We start from the raw sequence: 15,785 nt of genomic DNA, 5'->3' as shown, positions 1-15,785 counted from the left end.
TTGTGAGTCACCTGATTAATAGATAAACATGACCTTGATGTATAGTTATTACTCTTCTCTTCTGAGTATCAACCCACTTTGAGTCTGAGATAGTGGAGCGTTGTGATCTTACCTATTGTTGTTCTCTCTTTTCGTGCGTTGTAAGTTATAAGTTATAACTTAGGGAGTAAACAACCAAGGGTGGGTCAGGTGATGTCACATGATGCTTAGTCAGATCACGCTAAGTTAATAAGTTGTTCCTGTTCCTGTTCATGGCTCCACTGCTCGAGCGATTTTGCGGGCCAACGGTAACCGGGAACAACTTCTGCGATTCTATTTCTGGCCTCGAAATAACCGTACTAGGTACAGACCAGTGAATGTTCCTTAGATAATTAGTCACTACCGTCATACCCTTATAGCAATCTTCCTATTTCTGTCTCTACCTATGAAGACCAGAAGCTTCCTTCTTCGTACGAGTAACTTGAGAATCGCATCTGACTGACAGTTGACTTTCATTCCATCATTCCCCACCTCTGCTCTTATCGGCCTCAAATCTCCTCTAAGGACAGCCATTCCAGGCTAGCCAAGCTCTTCAGAGCAGCAGCACTAAATACCGCGATGGAGACTGACGCGTCACCGAGCAAAGATGAGCTTCGCGCCCTACTGCAACAGGCAAGGGAGGCTGCAACAAAGGAGAAAGAGCGCGCAGAACAGGAGAAAGAGCGTGCAGAAAAAGTGGAAAAGCAAAATCAGAATACTACGTTTGCAGAATACCTCCACGCTTGCCATGACTTCATTGCGGTGCCCATGACCATCCAGACCAACCGATCGCTCACTACCAAAGGTTCTATCACCGACCCGACCGGCCGTATATGCCCGACCTTTCTTCGACCGTTTGATTTTCGCAAAGCACAACAAGATGTCTTCGACGAGCTCTACAAAAGCTTTCATTCTCCATCTGATTTACGACTGTTTCCTTCGAGGCCTATTATTGAATACACAGGGAAGCAGGCATGCAGATATCCATTAGCAAGTGAAGCAGACCTGGCGCAATATAAAAAGGCAGAACTTGAAAATCCTGTTATGGAGATCTTTGATAAGCTGCTTCAGCTTCCAGAAGACCGACGTCCATTTCTCCTTGATGAAGGGATCATATTCGAAAACCATTCCAACACGGTCACAGAGAATCCAGATCAGATGACTCCCGCGCGACCTCCAACGAGTAAGGAGCAAATGAAACCTGCGCGACCTCCAGCGGATCGACACTGTGTGTATCAGAAATCCGGCGATACGCGAAGCTTGGCTTATATTATTGAATATAAAGCTGCGCACAAGCTTACTGATGCCTTCCTCCGAGCTGGCCTTCGACCGATGAACCTGGTGGAGGAAGTTGTTCAGCGGGTTACAATACCAACAGATCTTGATGAGAAACTTTGTTACGACGCTGCTTTCTTGTCATGTGCCGCCGTTACACAAACCTATGAGTATATGATGAAATCAGGCCTCGAATATGGCCTACTGACAAACGGTCATATGAAAGTTATCCTTCGGATCCCCGAGAACAATCCCGATGCACTAGAGTATGACCTCCTTGAACCGAGCCGGGATGCTGAGGCGAAGCCCACTGATGGCTGTGGTTTCCGTTTCCCTTATACGGCTATTGGCTACCAGTTAAGCTTGACTCTCATGGCAATCCGATCACCACAACGAAGCCAAGCATGGCGGAATGAAATCATTGCCGCATCAAGCAGATGCGAAATCGATTTCGAACGTGCGCTTCGTTCGATTCCAGAATCAGAACGCAAGACAAGTCCACCAGGCTCAGAATACCGGGAGCCAATTTATCCCATCAACAATCGGTCACCATATCTCTTACGCCTACGTGTTCGAAATGATTCTCGTCCAGTGCAGCCCTATAGGAGCCCATCACCAGATTCTTCAGGTGAATCGGATTCAGGCCAGAAACACCCCCTATCCTCTCCGACTCAGGACCGTGGTAAACGCCAGCGGACATCGAACGCTTCACACCAAAGCCATCGAGTGCCTGGTCAGACATCAAAGTATAATTTCTGCACACAGTTATGTCTGCGGGGACTTGTACATCAGTCAGAACTTGATGATAAATGCCCCAATGTGGATCTTCACCGGAGAAAATCAGATGACCGGCGACACACTATATCCCGTGATACCTTGATCAAGCTTGTTGAACAGCAACTAAATGCGGACTTGGACTCCTGCACTCCTCTCGGAAAAGAGGGCGTACACGGCTCTATCTTTGCCATCCAATTACAATCACATGGTTATGCCATGATTGGGAAAGGTACCGACCATCACTCAGATCGTGAAAGTATCATGTACAGAAAACTTGAATCCCTACAAAGATTTGCTGTCCCCATCTACCTCGGCGATGTCTACTTGCAAAGTACCTATTATACTGACTCCGGACGAGAGATTATCCACCTTTCACTCATGGCGTGGGGCGGCCGCGCACTACAAGAGTCAGATCGCCCACGTTTACAGCACTACATGAATGATACAGAAGCTGAGGTCCGCGAAGCTGGTGTTCTGCACCTTGACTTGCACATGTCCAACTTTCTATGGAACGAAGAGGCAGCGCGAGTCATGCTCATTGATTTCAGCAGAGCAGAAATTTCTCGAAAACGCAAAGGATCGGTTGACCTCTCTGCAAAGCAACACCGCAAGCAACATCTATTCACCGACCATGTACACACTGTCCCCCGCTATGCATGCTAGTAGGGTTTGAATGGTGATGTTTTGCCATTAGTGTACGACTTTGCCGTAGTGGTTTGGGACCTGATTTCGTGGTACAGGTATACACCTGCTCGTTCCCAAGTCGCGACATTGAAACAAGCGTTGTTGTAGCTGTGTATAAAAGACTTCGACTCGAGATAGTCTACTGTCTATTACGCGAGCTATTTCAGCGCCTTGGACTCAGTTTCTTGCATGTTGAACGCTTGTGATAATCATGTTCCTTCGTAGGTGTTGTAGTAGTACCCTTTATCTAGCGATCAGCAACCTCACTACTAGGTACCTACCACAGGCCTACTACCTAAAAGGAAAGAGTAAGGTGAGGCCCCACCCCTAGTGAGAAGTCCATGGTTCTACGAAGGCCATGGAAATCCTAATATAAGCTATATCTAAGCAGCAACGGTTGTAATCTGGATAGGAGACAATCTAAGCCTTGTCCCCTATACCAATCATCCAGCCCCATAACAATGTCAATTCAATATTAGCCAACCATTGATCAAAATTTGCGGAGAAATTGGCCGCCAATCCGCTAGACTGCGTGTGCTACTCTGGAATTAATCTCTTGACTCAAGTACGGCTGCCGACTGTGCAGACGGGAAGCCCTGTTGTCCACACCCGATCTACACGCCAATTCAAGCAAGACCCACACAGCAAGACGAAGCGAAGGATATGTCTTCTTCTTCTTCTTCTTCTACTAATCAGCTACTACTAAGCATGCGCTCCGAAACAACGACCTTATCAAGCATGTCCGAGGTGCTTATCAAGCACCGCCTGTGAAGTAGGCTTCGGCCTTAATCTCGAGCCCGCGTCGGGACTGAAATCTATCCCGAAGGTTGACCGGTTGCCCGCCCTCGTCGGAGGCTAGACCATTGGATGAGTGCCGGGATAGCCCTAGATATACTTCGCAGCTATCTATATAGATGGTCAGGACGCCTGCCCTAGTTTGTGTCTCTGTTCCAAGACAAAGTGACTACAGTTTATCTGAGTACTGTCACTCACCCCATTGTTCTATACCTAACCTGTTACCTTAGAACCTTAGAAAAATGGCCACCGTCAGAAAAGTCGCTATTATCGGAGTACGCTATCCCCACACCAACCGGGTTCATCCCCTCTACCCTCATCTTGCCCCTAACCGTATCTCCCAGGCCACCGGCACCCTGGGCTCGCGCATCGCCAGCGCTCTAGCAGCCGCAGGCCACGAAGTCACCGCGCTGCAGCGCCCAGAATCCAACAAAGCGGCCCCCGAAGGGTTGAGGGCCATCAAGGTCGACTACCACAACCAAGCCGAATTGATCGCCACCTTTACCGGCCAGGATGTCGTTATCAGGTCCGTTCATATCAAATCTCCGGTTCCCTTTAAATCTGCACCAACTAAAACCTCTCAGCGCCGTCCCCTTCCCCCAACTCACCACCGAGAAACCCATCATCGACGCCTGCATCGCCGCCGGCATCAAACGTTTCATCCCCTCCGAGTTCACCACCATGCTCGAGTCCCCACTCGCCATCACTCTCCCCATCGCGAGGGAGAAGGTCCTCATCCGGCAGTACCTCACCTCCGCCCTGCCCGACCCCGCAGGAACCACCACGTGGACCTCCGTCAACAACGGCGCCTTCTTCGACATGGCCCTGAAGTACGGGGTGCTGGGTCCCAACCCGATCACCGGGAAAGCCGTCTTCCACGACGGCGGCGACAAGCCGATTGCCGTCTCGCTGCTCGCGGATATTGCAGCCGCGCTGGTCCGGCTCCTCGAGGACGGCACGTTCGAGGCCGCGGCCAACCAGCCGGTGTATATCTGCTCCGCCGCGGTGACGGAGCGGCAGCTGACGCAGCTGGTTGCGGAGGTGCTGGGGACGGATTTCGGGGCGCCGGAGGAGGTGTCCGTCAAGGAGCTGATCGCGGAGTCAGACAAGAAGTTGATGCAGGGGGATCAGTCGGTGGTGGTTAATTATTATTTTCAGATGATGTATGGGGAGGGGTATCGGGGTGGGGATTTCATGGAGTTCAATTGGAATGAACGGTTGGGGTTGAGAGTTATGGGGGAGGAGGAGTTGAAGGAGGCTATCCGGGGGATTTTGAGGGAGTAGGCAGGTGGATGATGTACAGTACAGGAGTTGCATGGTGGTGGCGTTGGGTCTGGTGTTGCGGTGGTAGCTTGCAAATGTGATGCAGTGCATATACGGTGCGTAATTCTAGATTCTATAAATACTGGGTTTATTCCCCGGATGCCGGCATACTCTCGTCCGAATAGCGAGCAGTGAGAGTTCAAGTTAACAAAAGCTGACCCCCCCGTCTAGCGAGAACCTCCTCCCAATCTCCCCCGCCACTTGGTAGTGAACTTATCCCTGCATCCCTCAGACGATGCGCCCACACCTCCTCCAGGGTAGCCTGTGCTAGCGCAATATTCTCGAACCGCCGACGCGCGAACATCAGCTCAAGGCGCTGGCGGATCACCGGCATCGCGGCAGGCGCCGTCACCTCTCCGCCGGCCAGGAAGAGCGGGAACAACAGCGCGGATTCAACTTGCTCGGCCCAGGGGATTTCCTGGATGTGGGCCAGGGTCTCGGCCACGGCGGCTGCCATCTTGACATCTAGCGTGTTGTCTTGATATTCACTCTGAAGAGCATCACCGCGTGAGAAGCTGTTGCTGTGGCAGCGGAGAAAGCTCCGCATCCGCCGGTACAGATAGATCCGTGCGGCGCCGCGGTAGGCGTATGCCAACGCGACCAGCGACGGGGAGGCGGTGCTGGGGCACCGCCAGGCCAGCAGTTTTTGCTCGATCTCAGTGCATGACACATACACTTCCTGGTCATGGTTATGATTGGACAACGCCGCCAGTGTGCCACTATCCCCACCCGGAGGTGGAGGATCTAGAAAACTAATCTCCGCGATCAGCGCCAGGATTCCTGCCGCCACGCCCAGATACGTATCCACCACCCCGTCCGTGATGCCGTGGAGGTAATCAGCGCGCAGTAGCGGCTTCGTGCCCAGCGTAACACTGCCTAGGATATCGTGGTAGGCGAAATTGCGGAGGATCCACTGGCCTTCCGGGGTGGATTTGAGGGCGTCGGGGCCGGCGACTCCGCTGCAGGTTGTGGCGGCGGCGGAGAGGATGATGCTCTTTGCGCCGAGAAGGTGGGCATACCATCCGGTCTGGTTGCCGAGACATACTTCCGAGGTCAGGAGGACAAGGCAGGTGGCTACTTGAGTGCAGGCGTCATCGTTGTGCGGTGAGGGATCGGATAGAGCTGATGCCAAATGGCCGAGGGCGGTGGATCGCGCTTCTAGCGCGGTGATGCGGTAGCGCTCGTCTGCTGCGGCGGCTAGATGGCCTGACGCCCAGGAGATTAACGCACCCGACAGAGCGGGCGAGTCGACGGACATCGGTACGAATTCTGTGCGGTAGGCTTTGGTCAGTGGCGGTGTGGTTGATAAAGTCTGGCGAGGGAGCAGCTCGCACCGGAGAGAAAGGAGTTGTACTGCTGGGTGACTGCTAACACCTGGGCGATAACGTCGATGTAGTATTTCATTGCGTACTGCCTCATGGAGGATCGATTCGTCTCTTGGATGGCGAAGGGGTGGCGGTTGTGGAAGAAATCCACTGTTCGGACGGAGGGCGCGGTGCTCGATTCACCGGTCTGAGCCCGCGGGTCAGGGGCAACTTGACGTTTGGGCTCTCTCACACATTTGAGGTTGAGGCGGATGCATGCTCCGCACTCCGGGAAAGTGTTCTCGGTGCATTTCTTGTGTCTATGCGAGGATGAGTGTCGATGGTGAGTTAGAATGAGGGGAGGGGAGTCCTGCGTGCATACCTGTAACGGCATGTCAGACAACCCGTTCGGTCGTGCTTGGAACCATTGCGTCGTCTTATTCTAGAGGTAACTGTGTCATACATGGTTGCTTGATACTGAGTATCAGAGTCTAGGTAGAGTAAGGAGGAGTGTTGTGTTGGTGCCGGATGGAGGGATTGATAGGAGGCGGGGTTACTACAATGATGGCTATTCCTAACTCGGAAGTGGGTCGGATAGCCGGATACTGTAATTGTATACATACGCAGCCCTAGACCCGAATGCATTATGCAATACTCCCTACAGTAAGGTCCGACGATCTATGTCACGGCACACGAATCACCACTTTCCCCGTATGGCTTGAATTCCACAGATACTCATAGGCCACCCTGGCCTGCTCGAACCCAAACACCCGGTCAATGACCGGCCGGATCGCATGCGCCTCGAAGCACGCGAGCATCTCCTGCAGCTGTTCGCGCGATCCCACCACCACGCCCCGCACGATGCAGACCCGATCCAGCGCCAGGAACGCTGCATCCGGACCGCGGAGCTCCTTGCCCTTGCCCAGGGGATCGGGGTTGGTAATGTGTCCGATGCAGTGAATCAGCCCGTGGAGCGCGATCGCGTCGAATGACTGCTGCAGGGTTAGGGTGCCGCCGACCTCAATAAGATGGTCGACCCCGTTCCCACGCGTGAGCCGCATGACCTCAGCCGCCCAGTCGGGGTGCGTCCGGTAGTTGATGAGATGCGTCGCGCCGAGGGCCCGGGCCTTGGCCAGTTTCTCCTCCGACGAAGAGGTGACGATCGTGGTGGCGCCCGCTGCATGCGCGATCTGCAGGCCGAAGGTGGCCACCCCTCCTGTGCCTTGTAGAAGGACAGTCTGGCCTGCGCGGAGGGGCACCAGCCCGTACAGCGCGTTCCAGGCCGTCAGCGCGGCGCAGGGCAGGCACGACGCCTCCTCGAAGCTCAGGTAGTCCGGGATCCGGACCACCCCTAGCGCAGGGAAGATGAAGTACTCGCCGAGCAGGCCTTGGATCTCACCCCCGAGCTGCGAGAGGAGGCCTGCCTTGGTCAGTCGCCCGGCGTGGTGGTCCTGCGTGAAGTTGGCCAGGACGCGGTCGCCCACGTTCCATTGTGTGACGCCTTCGCCAATTGCCTCGATGATACCTATTTACGCAGATGTTAGGGCCGCACTGTGCAAGGAAGACAAAAGAAGAGGATCTATCACACCTGCGCCGTCGCTTCCAGGCACAAGAGCATCGGGTCCGGGAAAGGGATAGGTCCCCATGGCAATAATTGCATCGCGCCAATTCAGGGATACGGCCTTGATGCGGACGAGAATCTGACCGAACTTTGGGAATGTTTTAGGCACTTCACGCACCACGAGGCTAGCGAAGCCCTTCTTCTCGGGAAGATAGTATTGTTTGAAGGTGGGATTGGTAGCCATGCTGGGTTATAAGTGATAAGACGTGAGTGTTCTTCTTTCTTCTGCGAGATAAGACCACGAATTTATAGACTTTGAGATTCCCTCCTCTTGGCATATCGAAGTTAAATACCTTACTAGTGGGGTGAAAACGCCAAGTTCAGAGACGCTGAACACGCCGGATACGCCAAACACGCCAGCCAATCAATATTCTGTTCTTGTAGATACCTGCGTCAATTGGCCATTCGCGGAGCAGTGGGTACCTACTACTAGTATTTACCTCCAAGGTCTTTTGCTTACCAACCAGGGACATTTTACTTCTTAAAGAGTCTTCAAACTGACGACTGCGACTGTCCAGCACGACTTGCAGAAGTTTACTGGTGGACTGAAGATTATCATTAGTCAAGCATGTTTGAATCCATCACTGATTAGTGGCGTAGAACAACTCCTCTCAAATTCTTTCTCCTTGATTCCTCCCTAGTGCATTCGAGATATCCACTTCGCTCCAACATGGAAGACCGTTTCTTTTCCCGGTGATGACGGGCGGGTTAGACTGGCCCTACTTAAGGCCGACAATTAGAGACCATATATTTTTCCCCACCATGGCAGCTCAAAAGGTTACTCGTACCGGGAAGCAAGACAGGTCGGCCAGACGGTCTGCATGCTTTAGACGCTCAAAGGATTAGGGCCAAGATCACGGCAGCGCAGGCGGACTGACAAGTCCCAAAGGCGCTGTTGCAGGCGAGAATTGTCGCTGGGACCGTGGCTCCGAGCGAGACCCCCCATGTGTATCCTGTATCCTGCCGCTGAGTAGCATGCCATCACGACGGCGGCGCAACCGGCCTGACAAACCCCGTAGGCCGCTGGTCCCGCGGAGGCATAGCTGGCTGCAAGAGCGAGGACGCCCAGAGCTGGATAGGAGATGTTCATCGTAGTGGCTGTTCGTACCGTGCGCGTGGTGTGATGGTGGTCGGGGCCGGGAATCAGTCCTTCAGTTGGTTTGGATTCAGAAAGAATTGGAGGTTGAGTCTTCAGGAGAGACACTGCGAGCAATGGAGTTGTATTTATACCAGAGGTCAACCACATGCCAGCTTTGAGAATGACACTGCAGTGTTCCTTCATTGAATCATGTTATGCGTTGGTCTTTCAGATCCATTCATCACGGTGTTGGGCCCTTTCTTCGTACATTTCCGGCAACATCACAGATCTCTTCTTGAAAGAAAAAGCCAGTATAAACACATAAAACAGGAGTTGGCGCTCACGGCAGTCAGCTGTGACAATACCATGCACAATACGAACAATGGTTGGGTGCACTTCCGACGCACAACTATCGATTTGCGTTCTATAGTTCGGGAGGCTGAACGATCCTTTTATGCCAGCTTGACATCCCATAACTATGCAGTAAGCCACGTGATTGGTCAATTGATGAAACACAGATCCTAGTTTCAGGATACTTAATTTTGTACCACATGACTGGCTACATAGTAGGCTCTGGCTTAGGGCAGCCTTCCGCATGACCGACAAAGAGGTTCGAGCAGACGGTGTGAGAATGTCTCACTCGCGTCATCTTCATTCTCCAAGGCCATGCGCTCTCCTCATTGTTCCATGTTAACTATGCCATCTTCTTCCAATCTAGCCATGTTCACCATCGAACCATGACGACGGGTGCTTGCCAGTAGCTCGATGAGGCCAATACCGATCGCAATATCAGTCATCCAGAACCAACTTCAAAGAAATGAAAACAGCCACGGCTGTTCTTTCTAGCCATGTCGCCACAACAAGGCTCCACAGGAATGGTTGCAGACCCTTCTTCAAGACCTTTCCAAGTCATTCTGTACGAATTCTCATTGTCATCATGCCGCCGTCATCCCCCCATCAACCATGTGCACACCTCCGGTCGTGAACCCCGAGCTCTCATCCAGCAAATATGTCACCAACCCTACCACCTCCTTTGTCGACCCTACCTTTTTCATAGGAATAGCGTTGACCAGCGTCTTCATCAGACTCTCCGAGACCGCATTCCGCAACATAGGTGTATCAATCGGACCCCTGCAACCACCATCAGCGATCCCGCTTTACCTCCCCCCCAGCCAAACCCCAGGAAGAAAAGAAAAACTCACGGGCAAACCGCATTAACCCGCACCCCATACGGCGCCGCATCCATCGCGGCGGAGCGCATGATCCCCAGCACCGCATGCTTACTCGTCGTGTATGCCGACAGGTTCGGCGCCCCCGTGACCGACGCATTACTACCGAAGACCACGACGGACCCTGTGGAAATCTCCTGCCGACCGACCGCATCTACCAGGTACTTCAGCGCCGCGCGGACGAGATTCAGCGTACCCTGCACGTTGACCCGCTGGGCGAAATCCCAATCCTCGTCTGTCACGTTCCAGATGGGTTGCTGGCCGGATTCGCGCGGGTGCGCGCCCGCTGTGTTGATTGCGCCGTCCAGGCGGCCGAAGTGGGTGACGGTGGCGGCGAGCCAGGACTCAACGGCGGAGCGGTCGCAGATGTCAGCGGGGCGGGCCAGGATGTTTGTCTTGCCGATGAGGGGCTCTAGTTCAGTGACGAGGGCGTCGAGACCCGATTGGGAGAGGTCGGTTATCGCAAGGCGGGCGCCGAGGTGGGCGAGGTGGATGGCGATGGCGTGGCCGATGCCGGAGGCGGCGCCGGTGATGGCGTAGACTTTGCCTTGATGCGTGGACATGCTCGCTGCCATGTTGTGTTAATTCTTGTGGTTGGGGATAGGGTTGAGGAAGAGCGATCTTAACTTGCTCTCTGGTAACAAGCAAGAGACGAAGATTTAAGGTGCATGGTGGATAATGTATGTACTGTACGTGCATGTCTGCGGAACGATGACGCGGGAGGCGGCTGGGACATGCTGACCTTAACTCCGAATGCAGGGTCGAGATGTGTGGATCAGTGGGGAGTAGTGTCTGTATAGCGCCTATCAAAAACAGGCGTGGGTGCTTGGCTCCGCATTGAACTAGAACCTCTTATCAATACGTACTGGTACAGTAAAGCCAGCAGGAATCAACCAATCAGAAACCATTGTCTTAGAAATGGCACAAAGTGCATAGGAGGGCTCTCATTGAGCACAACAGGGCGACGAAACTCAAGTAGCACAACTAGGCCATAGTTCTCTACATCAAGTAGAATCTGTCTCACAGCATCACGAAGTCTATACATCAATTGTTCTCTTCGGATGAACTCTCATATATTACTCTTGCTTGGGTTCACGTCAGAAAGATAAATGCTTTCCCTCATGATACCCTGTGTGAACTTTTGACCTCTCGAGTTTACCATATCTATAATAACGGATCACGCTACAAAATTCAATCTAAGAAAAGTCTTTTTGATACTGTTCAACATGAACTATACCTACCGCAACGACGATCCACAAGTCGAAACCTCTACTTCAAAAAAAAAAGACACTTTCACAGCCTCACTGGGTATAATCCGTACTATGCGCAATCGCTTCCATGTTATCCATATTCTCCTTCAGCCCATCAACCTTACCCCGCAACACCGCATAACAATCCGACCCCAGCGGCATGCGGATATACGAAGCTGCCCCGGCGCAGAGACCCTGCTGCTCGACGGCGTCGAGGATCCGCGCGGCCGCCTTCTCCGGATCACCCCGCTGCGTCCCGTCGACCGTGTCGTAACGCTGCATCGCTTCGCCCAGCGCTGTGCCCTCATACGCCGAATTCAATCCCGCCGCGGGTTTCACGTACGCGGAGAGAAACCCGGTGCGGAAGCCGCCAGGCTGCACGATGAGCACCCGAATGCCGAATTCGGCCAGCTCGGCTGCCAAGCTCTCCGAAAGACCTGTGAAGAGATTGATAAGTTTAGTCCGAGAAGCCCCTCTGGGATCATGGCTAACCTTCAAGACCGAACTTGCTGGCGGAATATAACGCTGTAGCGGGACGACCGATCAGGCCCGCGACGCTGGAGATGTTGACGATGCACCCGGTCTTCTTCTCGCGCATGGAGGGGAGGCAGCCCTGGATGACGCGGATCGGGCCGTTGAGGTTTGTGTCGATCTGCTGGTGGATTTCGGTCTCGCTGCAGGTAGTACCCGGATTCAGCACACTCCATCCAGAAAGACAAGCATTCACCCAGGGTTCATGTGTTTCAGACTTACTTCATATCTTCAATACTGCCCAGGATGGAGTACCCGGCGTTGTTCACCACGACGTCAAAACCTCCATGCTCGCGGGAGAGGCGCGCAATATGCTCTTTCGTTTGGGGGTCCGTCACGTCGAGTTGTGCCCATACGCCTCCTAGTTCCTCAAAATGAGGGTAGCTTTGTTGCGCCTTGGATATATTCCGCACCGCACCGACGACCTTGTGGCCTGCTCGGAGGACATGGTGAGCTAGCGCGGCTCCAAGACCGGACGATGCGCCGGTGATTAACCAAGTTTTGCTCATGATGCTATGTCTGAAATTCTGCAAGCTCCTTCAGTTCCCAAGGAGACCTATGATCAACTCCGTAGCGGATGGCACGCTTTTAAATATGCTCTCGGTTGTACAGGTAAGCTCCGGCAGGCAAACCACTCATGATCTCATGCGCCCGGGAAATGAAACCGAGGCCCCACTTTCGGCAAGCCGGAACCATCTTTGTAGGGCGTGCCCCACTAATTTGCTAGGCCAAGACGGAGATATCCATGGACTTAGCGACAGGGTCCTCATCAGTCGGCGTTAAGCTGTCATCATCACCGACCCACTGTGCGTCGGCTGAATCTCGCTCTTACTCGGTATGTCACGGCTAGTAGGAAATGCTAGGCAGACTCTGTGCCGCAACTCCTATATAGGCCAGCCACAGCACAATCGACTATCCACAGATCCTCCAATCTCATACCACCCTCCCCTACCTAGGAAATAGAAGAAACTTCTACCACCATCAACAGCAAACCAACCCCTATCAAGCCCTCGAAAATGTCCTCACCACCCCCCAACACGCGCCGCATCATCACAGCCCACACCCCCTCCCGCACCGCCACCATCGCCATCAACGCCCCCAAAGCACCCACCGCCCTCGACGACGGCACCTACCTCAACCCCCTCTGGTCCTCCACCGAGATCCCCGCCACGATCGACCAGGACCCAACCAAGATCGAACCCAACTCAACCGCCGCAACAACCGGCGGCTCCGTCTTCTGCACCTACGATCTGCCCCCGCGGTACGAGGGCCCGATGCACCGCTCCATCACCCTCGATTATGTCACCGTCACCCGCGGCGTGGTCACGCTGAGCACGGATGACGGGTCCACGGTGACGCTGCAGGCGGGCGATACGGTCGTGCAGAGGGGGACCATGCACAAGTGGGGGAATCCGTCGGATGAGTGGGCGAGGTTGACTTCCGTGATGGTGCAGGCGAGACCGGTGGTGGTGGAGGGGGAGGAGATGGGGGCGGTCTGGCCGTTTTAGGTCCTTCGATTTTCTGGTGGATGGGATGGGGTGGTCAACTTGATGAGGAATTCGGGTTGTGGTGGGTTTATGTGGAAGGTGTACTGGGATCCATTTTGTCTACATCCGGGGTCGTTGGTTGGGATTGGGGCGTTGTTGTTGTTATTGTTTCTTTTTGTTTCTTCATTTTTTTTTTTTTCTTTCATCAAAGAACCCAGCTCCAGGAACTCACGAATATGACCAAATCTTGGCGAGTATCTCCCTCTGCTCCGCATCCTCCCCCAATGCGATAAACTCGTCCCTGAAATGCTGGCTCAATCTCTGAGCGACTTCATACCGCTCGCGCGGAACCATGCCGCCAAGAGGGAGGAGCCCTTGTTCTTGAATCTGGCGCAAGACCAATGAAACACCCTCGATAAGCTCCTTCTCCTCGTCATGTTGTTGGAGCTCTCGAAAAGTGAAATCAACCGGACATTTAATTGAACTGGTGCATATATCGTCCCAGCGAGTGACTACTGCGATCAGTGAATGGCGGAGGGAGAACAGGTCATCTCGCTGCCAGCAAGCCGGCACCAGCCGGGTAGGTTTCATTCTGAGTGTGTGACACGGTTCAGTAAGTGCCTCCCATCGCCTGGGATTCAGACTCTTGAGTTTGGCGAAGTAAAACTGTCGGAGTGAGTCGTCGCCTTCGCCTGTCCCCGCTGTCGTTGGCTCCAGCATCTGCGGAATCAGCACATGTAGATCAACTGGCGAAGCGGCCGCATGCTGCCAGTCGATCACGGCTGTGATGTTGTTGGTTGCTGGGTCCACGAAGATGTTGTCCAGGTGTAGATCAGGATGCGACAGCTGGTCTGGGGATTCGTGACCATGAGGTTCCTGGAGCAGGTAGGGCACGAGCTTTGTATACCGCTCCAGCAAAGCGACGTACTCATCTGCTGTCTCTAGCTGCTCCTCTGATCGCCGGACGTTCATTCTTGGTTTGGCGTGCGTCTGCGCCCATCGGATCTCGTTCTGCGCGATGGCGCTGGCATACTCCGCCATATTTTTGACTATGGCTTTGAGTGTCAGAAGACTGAAAATGCGACATAGTCACAGAAGAGGAACCTACACGGCCCCCTGTGGAGGTTCATTGGTACTCTTCCCATGTGGCCGTGCCAGTACCGTGGATGGGTCAGCGGACCGAGGGCAAATGCGGGCCTACTTCCACCGTCTGGGCTCTGTATTGGAACGAAACTGGGATGTTCTGGTCGTGACTCGAGGTCTGACTGGAAGTATATGCACCCATGCCGCGGGAAAGTAAGAGACAAAAGCCTCCGCTCGATGTCGACGACTTGGTCGATGATGTGCGCACGAGCCAAGGATGGCAGATTGCTCCACAGCAACCCTAACGGTTGCCCAGTCGCTTTCTCCTCCAGAATGTACTCGGCCCCAACTGGATTTGTCTCATCTGCAGACCACGCGTAGATTCGAGGGACGGGGAGAGCGAGATGGTCTCGGAGCTGAATGAAAATTCCACATTAGCAATCAAATCTGTAGATAAGGCAAATAGACACCCACAAACTGACGCGTGGCCACCTCCGATGCGGTAGTGTAGAATCTCGGTCCGGCGTTGGGATTGGGTAGCCGGGCCACCACGTCCTGGCCATTGTCCATCGACAGGATCAAGGCCTTGTTGTATTGCCCTTCGATGCATTTGAGGACCTTGGTACCTGTCATGCAGTATCAGCCATACCGTGGGCTCATTGTAGCAGATGGCTTACAGTTGGAAGCATCACTACCGGCTACTTCGCTGGCGGCATCGATCAGTGCCGGCAGCCGGAACTTGCGATACCGTGCCGCCAGTTGCTCGGCATCTTTGGTGCTGTGGGGTCGTTAATAGAAAGTTTATTTCCTGGGAAAAGGAAAAACGGACAGCCAGCGATAGCGTTGGTACTGATGTAGCTCGGCCTCTTCGATACGAACCTCTGCTCAAAGAAATTTGATTAATAATACATTGTGCTCGGATAGCTGCGCGGAAATTGCCTTCGCCTTTCTCGAGTGCTCTCCACAGTGGTGGCGTCGTATAGGGACGGATGAATTGACTCTTCCCGGTAAGAGAGGGGGCTCTGATCAATTTCCAGCGCATGAGAAAAGACGGGTGGTGAAAAAGCATAGTTGGGCAGCGGGGTGTGCATAGCGGGTGGAACGTCCTACATATAAATAGCTGTCATTCTTTGCGTGGGGCAGACACTGCAGGGGTCAAGTGTAGGGAAGGAATGTGGGGCAGGATCTGCAGCCGGGACGGGAAAGCTCTCTCCAGCTATCTGATATGTCATGTATGTAGAATACGCATATTTGATCCTGGCCATGGCAGACGTGACTTGGTTCAATCTGGAACGATATTTGGCCGTATTTGTCAGAGAGACAATATGAG

At 53.6% G+C, this 15,785-nt stretch overlaps 9 protein-coding genes across 9 annotated transcripts; 3 read left to right on the top strand and 6 right to left on the bottom strand.

Moving 5' to 3' along the window:
• Nucleotides 1-325: 325 nt before the first annotated feature.
• Nucleotides 326-2,848, top strand: BO95DRAFT_441090 (uncharacterized protein). Its single transcript, XM_025586109.1, has one exon. It carries the CDS (start codon nt 598-600, stop codon nt 2,731-2,733), a length of 2,136 nt encoding a protein of 711 aa, XP_025444107.1. The 5' UTR covers nt 326-597; the 3' UTR covers nt 2,734-2,848.
• Nucleotides 2,849-3,791: 943 nt separating this feature from the next.
• BO95DRAFT_492925 (aromatic alcohol reductase) lies at nt 3,792-4,833 on the top strand (the record flags this gene model as incomplete). Its single annotated transcript, XM_025590743.1, has 3 exons — nt 3,792-3,824; nt 3,894-4,075; nt 4,134-4,833. The coding sequence occupies 3 exons, from the start codon at nt 3,792-3,794 to the stop codon at nt 4,831-4,833; spliced, it is 915 nt and encodes a 304-aa protein (XP_025444106.1).
• Nucleotides 4,834-5,011: 178 nt separating this feature from the next.
• BO95DRAFT_512988 (Zn(II)2Cys6 transcription factor) lies at nt 5,012-6,664 on the bottom strand (the record flags this gene model as incomplete). Its single annotated transcript, XM_025591574.1, has 3 exons — nt 6,559-6,664; nt 6,207-6,496; nt 5,012-6,141 (listed from the first exon to the last, which is right to left on the bottom strand). Exons 1-3 carry the CDS (start codon nt 6,639-6,641, stop codon nt 5,012-5,014), a joined length of 1,503 nt encoding a protein of 500 aa, XP_025444105.1. The 5' UTR covers nt 6,642-6,664.
• Nucleotides 6,665-6,847: 183 nt separating this feature from the next.
• Nucleotides 6,848-8,004, bottom strand: BO95DRAFT_492920 (zinc-dependent alcohol dehydrogenase family protein). The gene is made up of 2 exons (XM_025590742.1): nt 7,765-8,004; nt 6,848-7,701 (listed from the first exon to the last, which is right to left on the bottom strand). Exons 1-2 carry the CDS (start codon nt 7,979-7,981, stop codon nt 6,860-6,862), a joined length of 1,059 nt encoding a protein of 352 aa, XP_025444104.1. The 5' UTR covers nt 7,982-8,004; the 3' UTR covers nt 6,848-6,859.
• Nucleotides 8,005-8,623: 619 nt separating this feature from the next.
• On the bottom strand, nt 8,624-9,079 carry BO95DRAFT_430235 (uncharacterized protein; the record flags this gene model as incomplete). Its single annotated transcript, XM_025584941.1, has 1 exon — nt 8,624-9,079. The coding sequence occupies one exon, from the start codon at nt 9,077-9,079 to the stop codon at nt 8,624-8,626; it is 456 nt and encodes a 151-aa protein (XP_025444103.1).
• A 714-nt stretch (nt 9,080-9,793) lies between these two features.
• Nucleotides 9,794-10,667, bottom strand: BO95DRAFT_492916 (SDR family NAD(P)-dependent oxidoreductase; the record flags this gene model as incomplete). Its single annotated transcript, XM_025590741.1, has 2 exons — nt 9,794-10,006; nt 10,078-10,667. 2 exons carry the CDS (start codon nt 10,665-10,667, stop codon nt 9,811-9,813), a joined length of 786 nt encoding a protein of 261 aa, XP_025444102.1. The 3' UTR covers nt 9,794-9,810.
• Nucleotides 10,668-11,405: 738 nt separating this feature from the next.
• Nucleotides 11,406-12,414, bottom strand: BO95DRAFT_409881 (putative short chain oxidoreductase/dehydrogenase; the record flags this gene model as incomplete). The annotated part of the gene is made up of 3 exons (XM_025584156.1): nt 12,108-12,414; nt 11,847-12,028; nt 11,406-11,791 (listed from the first exon to the last, which is right to left on the bottom strand). The coding sequence occupies exons 1-3, from the start codon at nt 12,392-12,394 to the stop codon at nt 11,406-11,408; spliced, it is 855 nt and encodes a 284-aa protein (XP_025444101.1). The 5' UTR covers nt 12,395-12,414.
• A 385-nt stretch (nt 12,415-12,799) lies between these two features.
• Nucleotides 12,800-13,656, top strand: BO95DRAFT_79873 (cupin domain-containing protein). Its single transcript, XM_025592227.1, has one exon. It carries the CDS (start codon nt 12,902-12,904, stop codon nt 13,391-13,393), a length of 492 nt encoding a protein of 163 aa, XP_025444100.1. The 5' UTR covers nt 12,800-12,901; the 3' UTR covers nt 13,394-13,656.
• Nucleotides 13,601-15,088, bottom strand: BO95DRAFT_492911 (uncharacterized protein; the record flags this gene model as incomplete). Its single annotated transcript, XM_025590740.1, has 3 exons — nt 13,601-14,421; nt 14,481-14,871; nt 14,930-15,088. The coding sequence occupies 3 exons, from the start codon at nt 15,086-15,088 to the stop codon at nt 13,601-13,603; spliced, it is 1,371 nt and encodes a 456-aa protein (XP_025444099.1).
• Nucleotides 15,089-15,785: the final 697 nt, after the last annotated feature.

The sequence above is a fragment of the Aspergillus brunneoviolaceus genome (genome assembly GCF_003184695.1).
Source record: "Aspergillus brunneoviolaceus CBS 621.78 unplaced genomic scaffold BO95scaffold_20, whole genome shotgun sequence".
NCBI classification, from domain to species: domain Eukaryota; kingdom Fungi; phylum Ascomycota; class Eurotiomycetes; order Eurotiales; family Aspergillaceae; genus Aspergillus; species Aspergillus brunneoviolaceus.
This window is presented reverse-complemented; position numbering and strand designations above follow the sequence as displayed.

Excerpts from the sequence above, each read along its gene's own strand:
- BO95DRAFT_441090 (XM_025586109.1), top strand. The coding sequence starts at position 598 with ATGGAGACTGACGCGTCACCGAGCAAAGATGAGCTTCGCGCCCTACTG.
- BO95DRAFT_492920 (XM_025590742.1), bottom strand. The coding sequence starts at position 7,981 with ATGGCTACCAATCCCACCTTCAAACAATACTATCTTCCCGAGAAGAAG. Across the intron at positions 7,702-7,764 it reads GCCTGGAAGCGACGGCGCAG|GTATCATCGAGGCAATTGGC; the intron begins GTGTGATAGATC and ends CTGCGTAAATAG.
- BO95DRAFT_79873 (XM_025592227.1), top strand. The coding sequence starts at position 12,902 with ATGTCCTCACCACCCCCCAACACGCGCCGCATCATCACAGCCCACACC.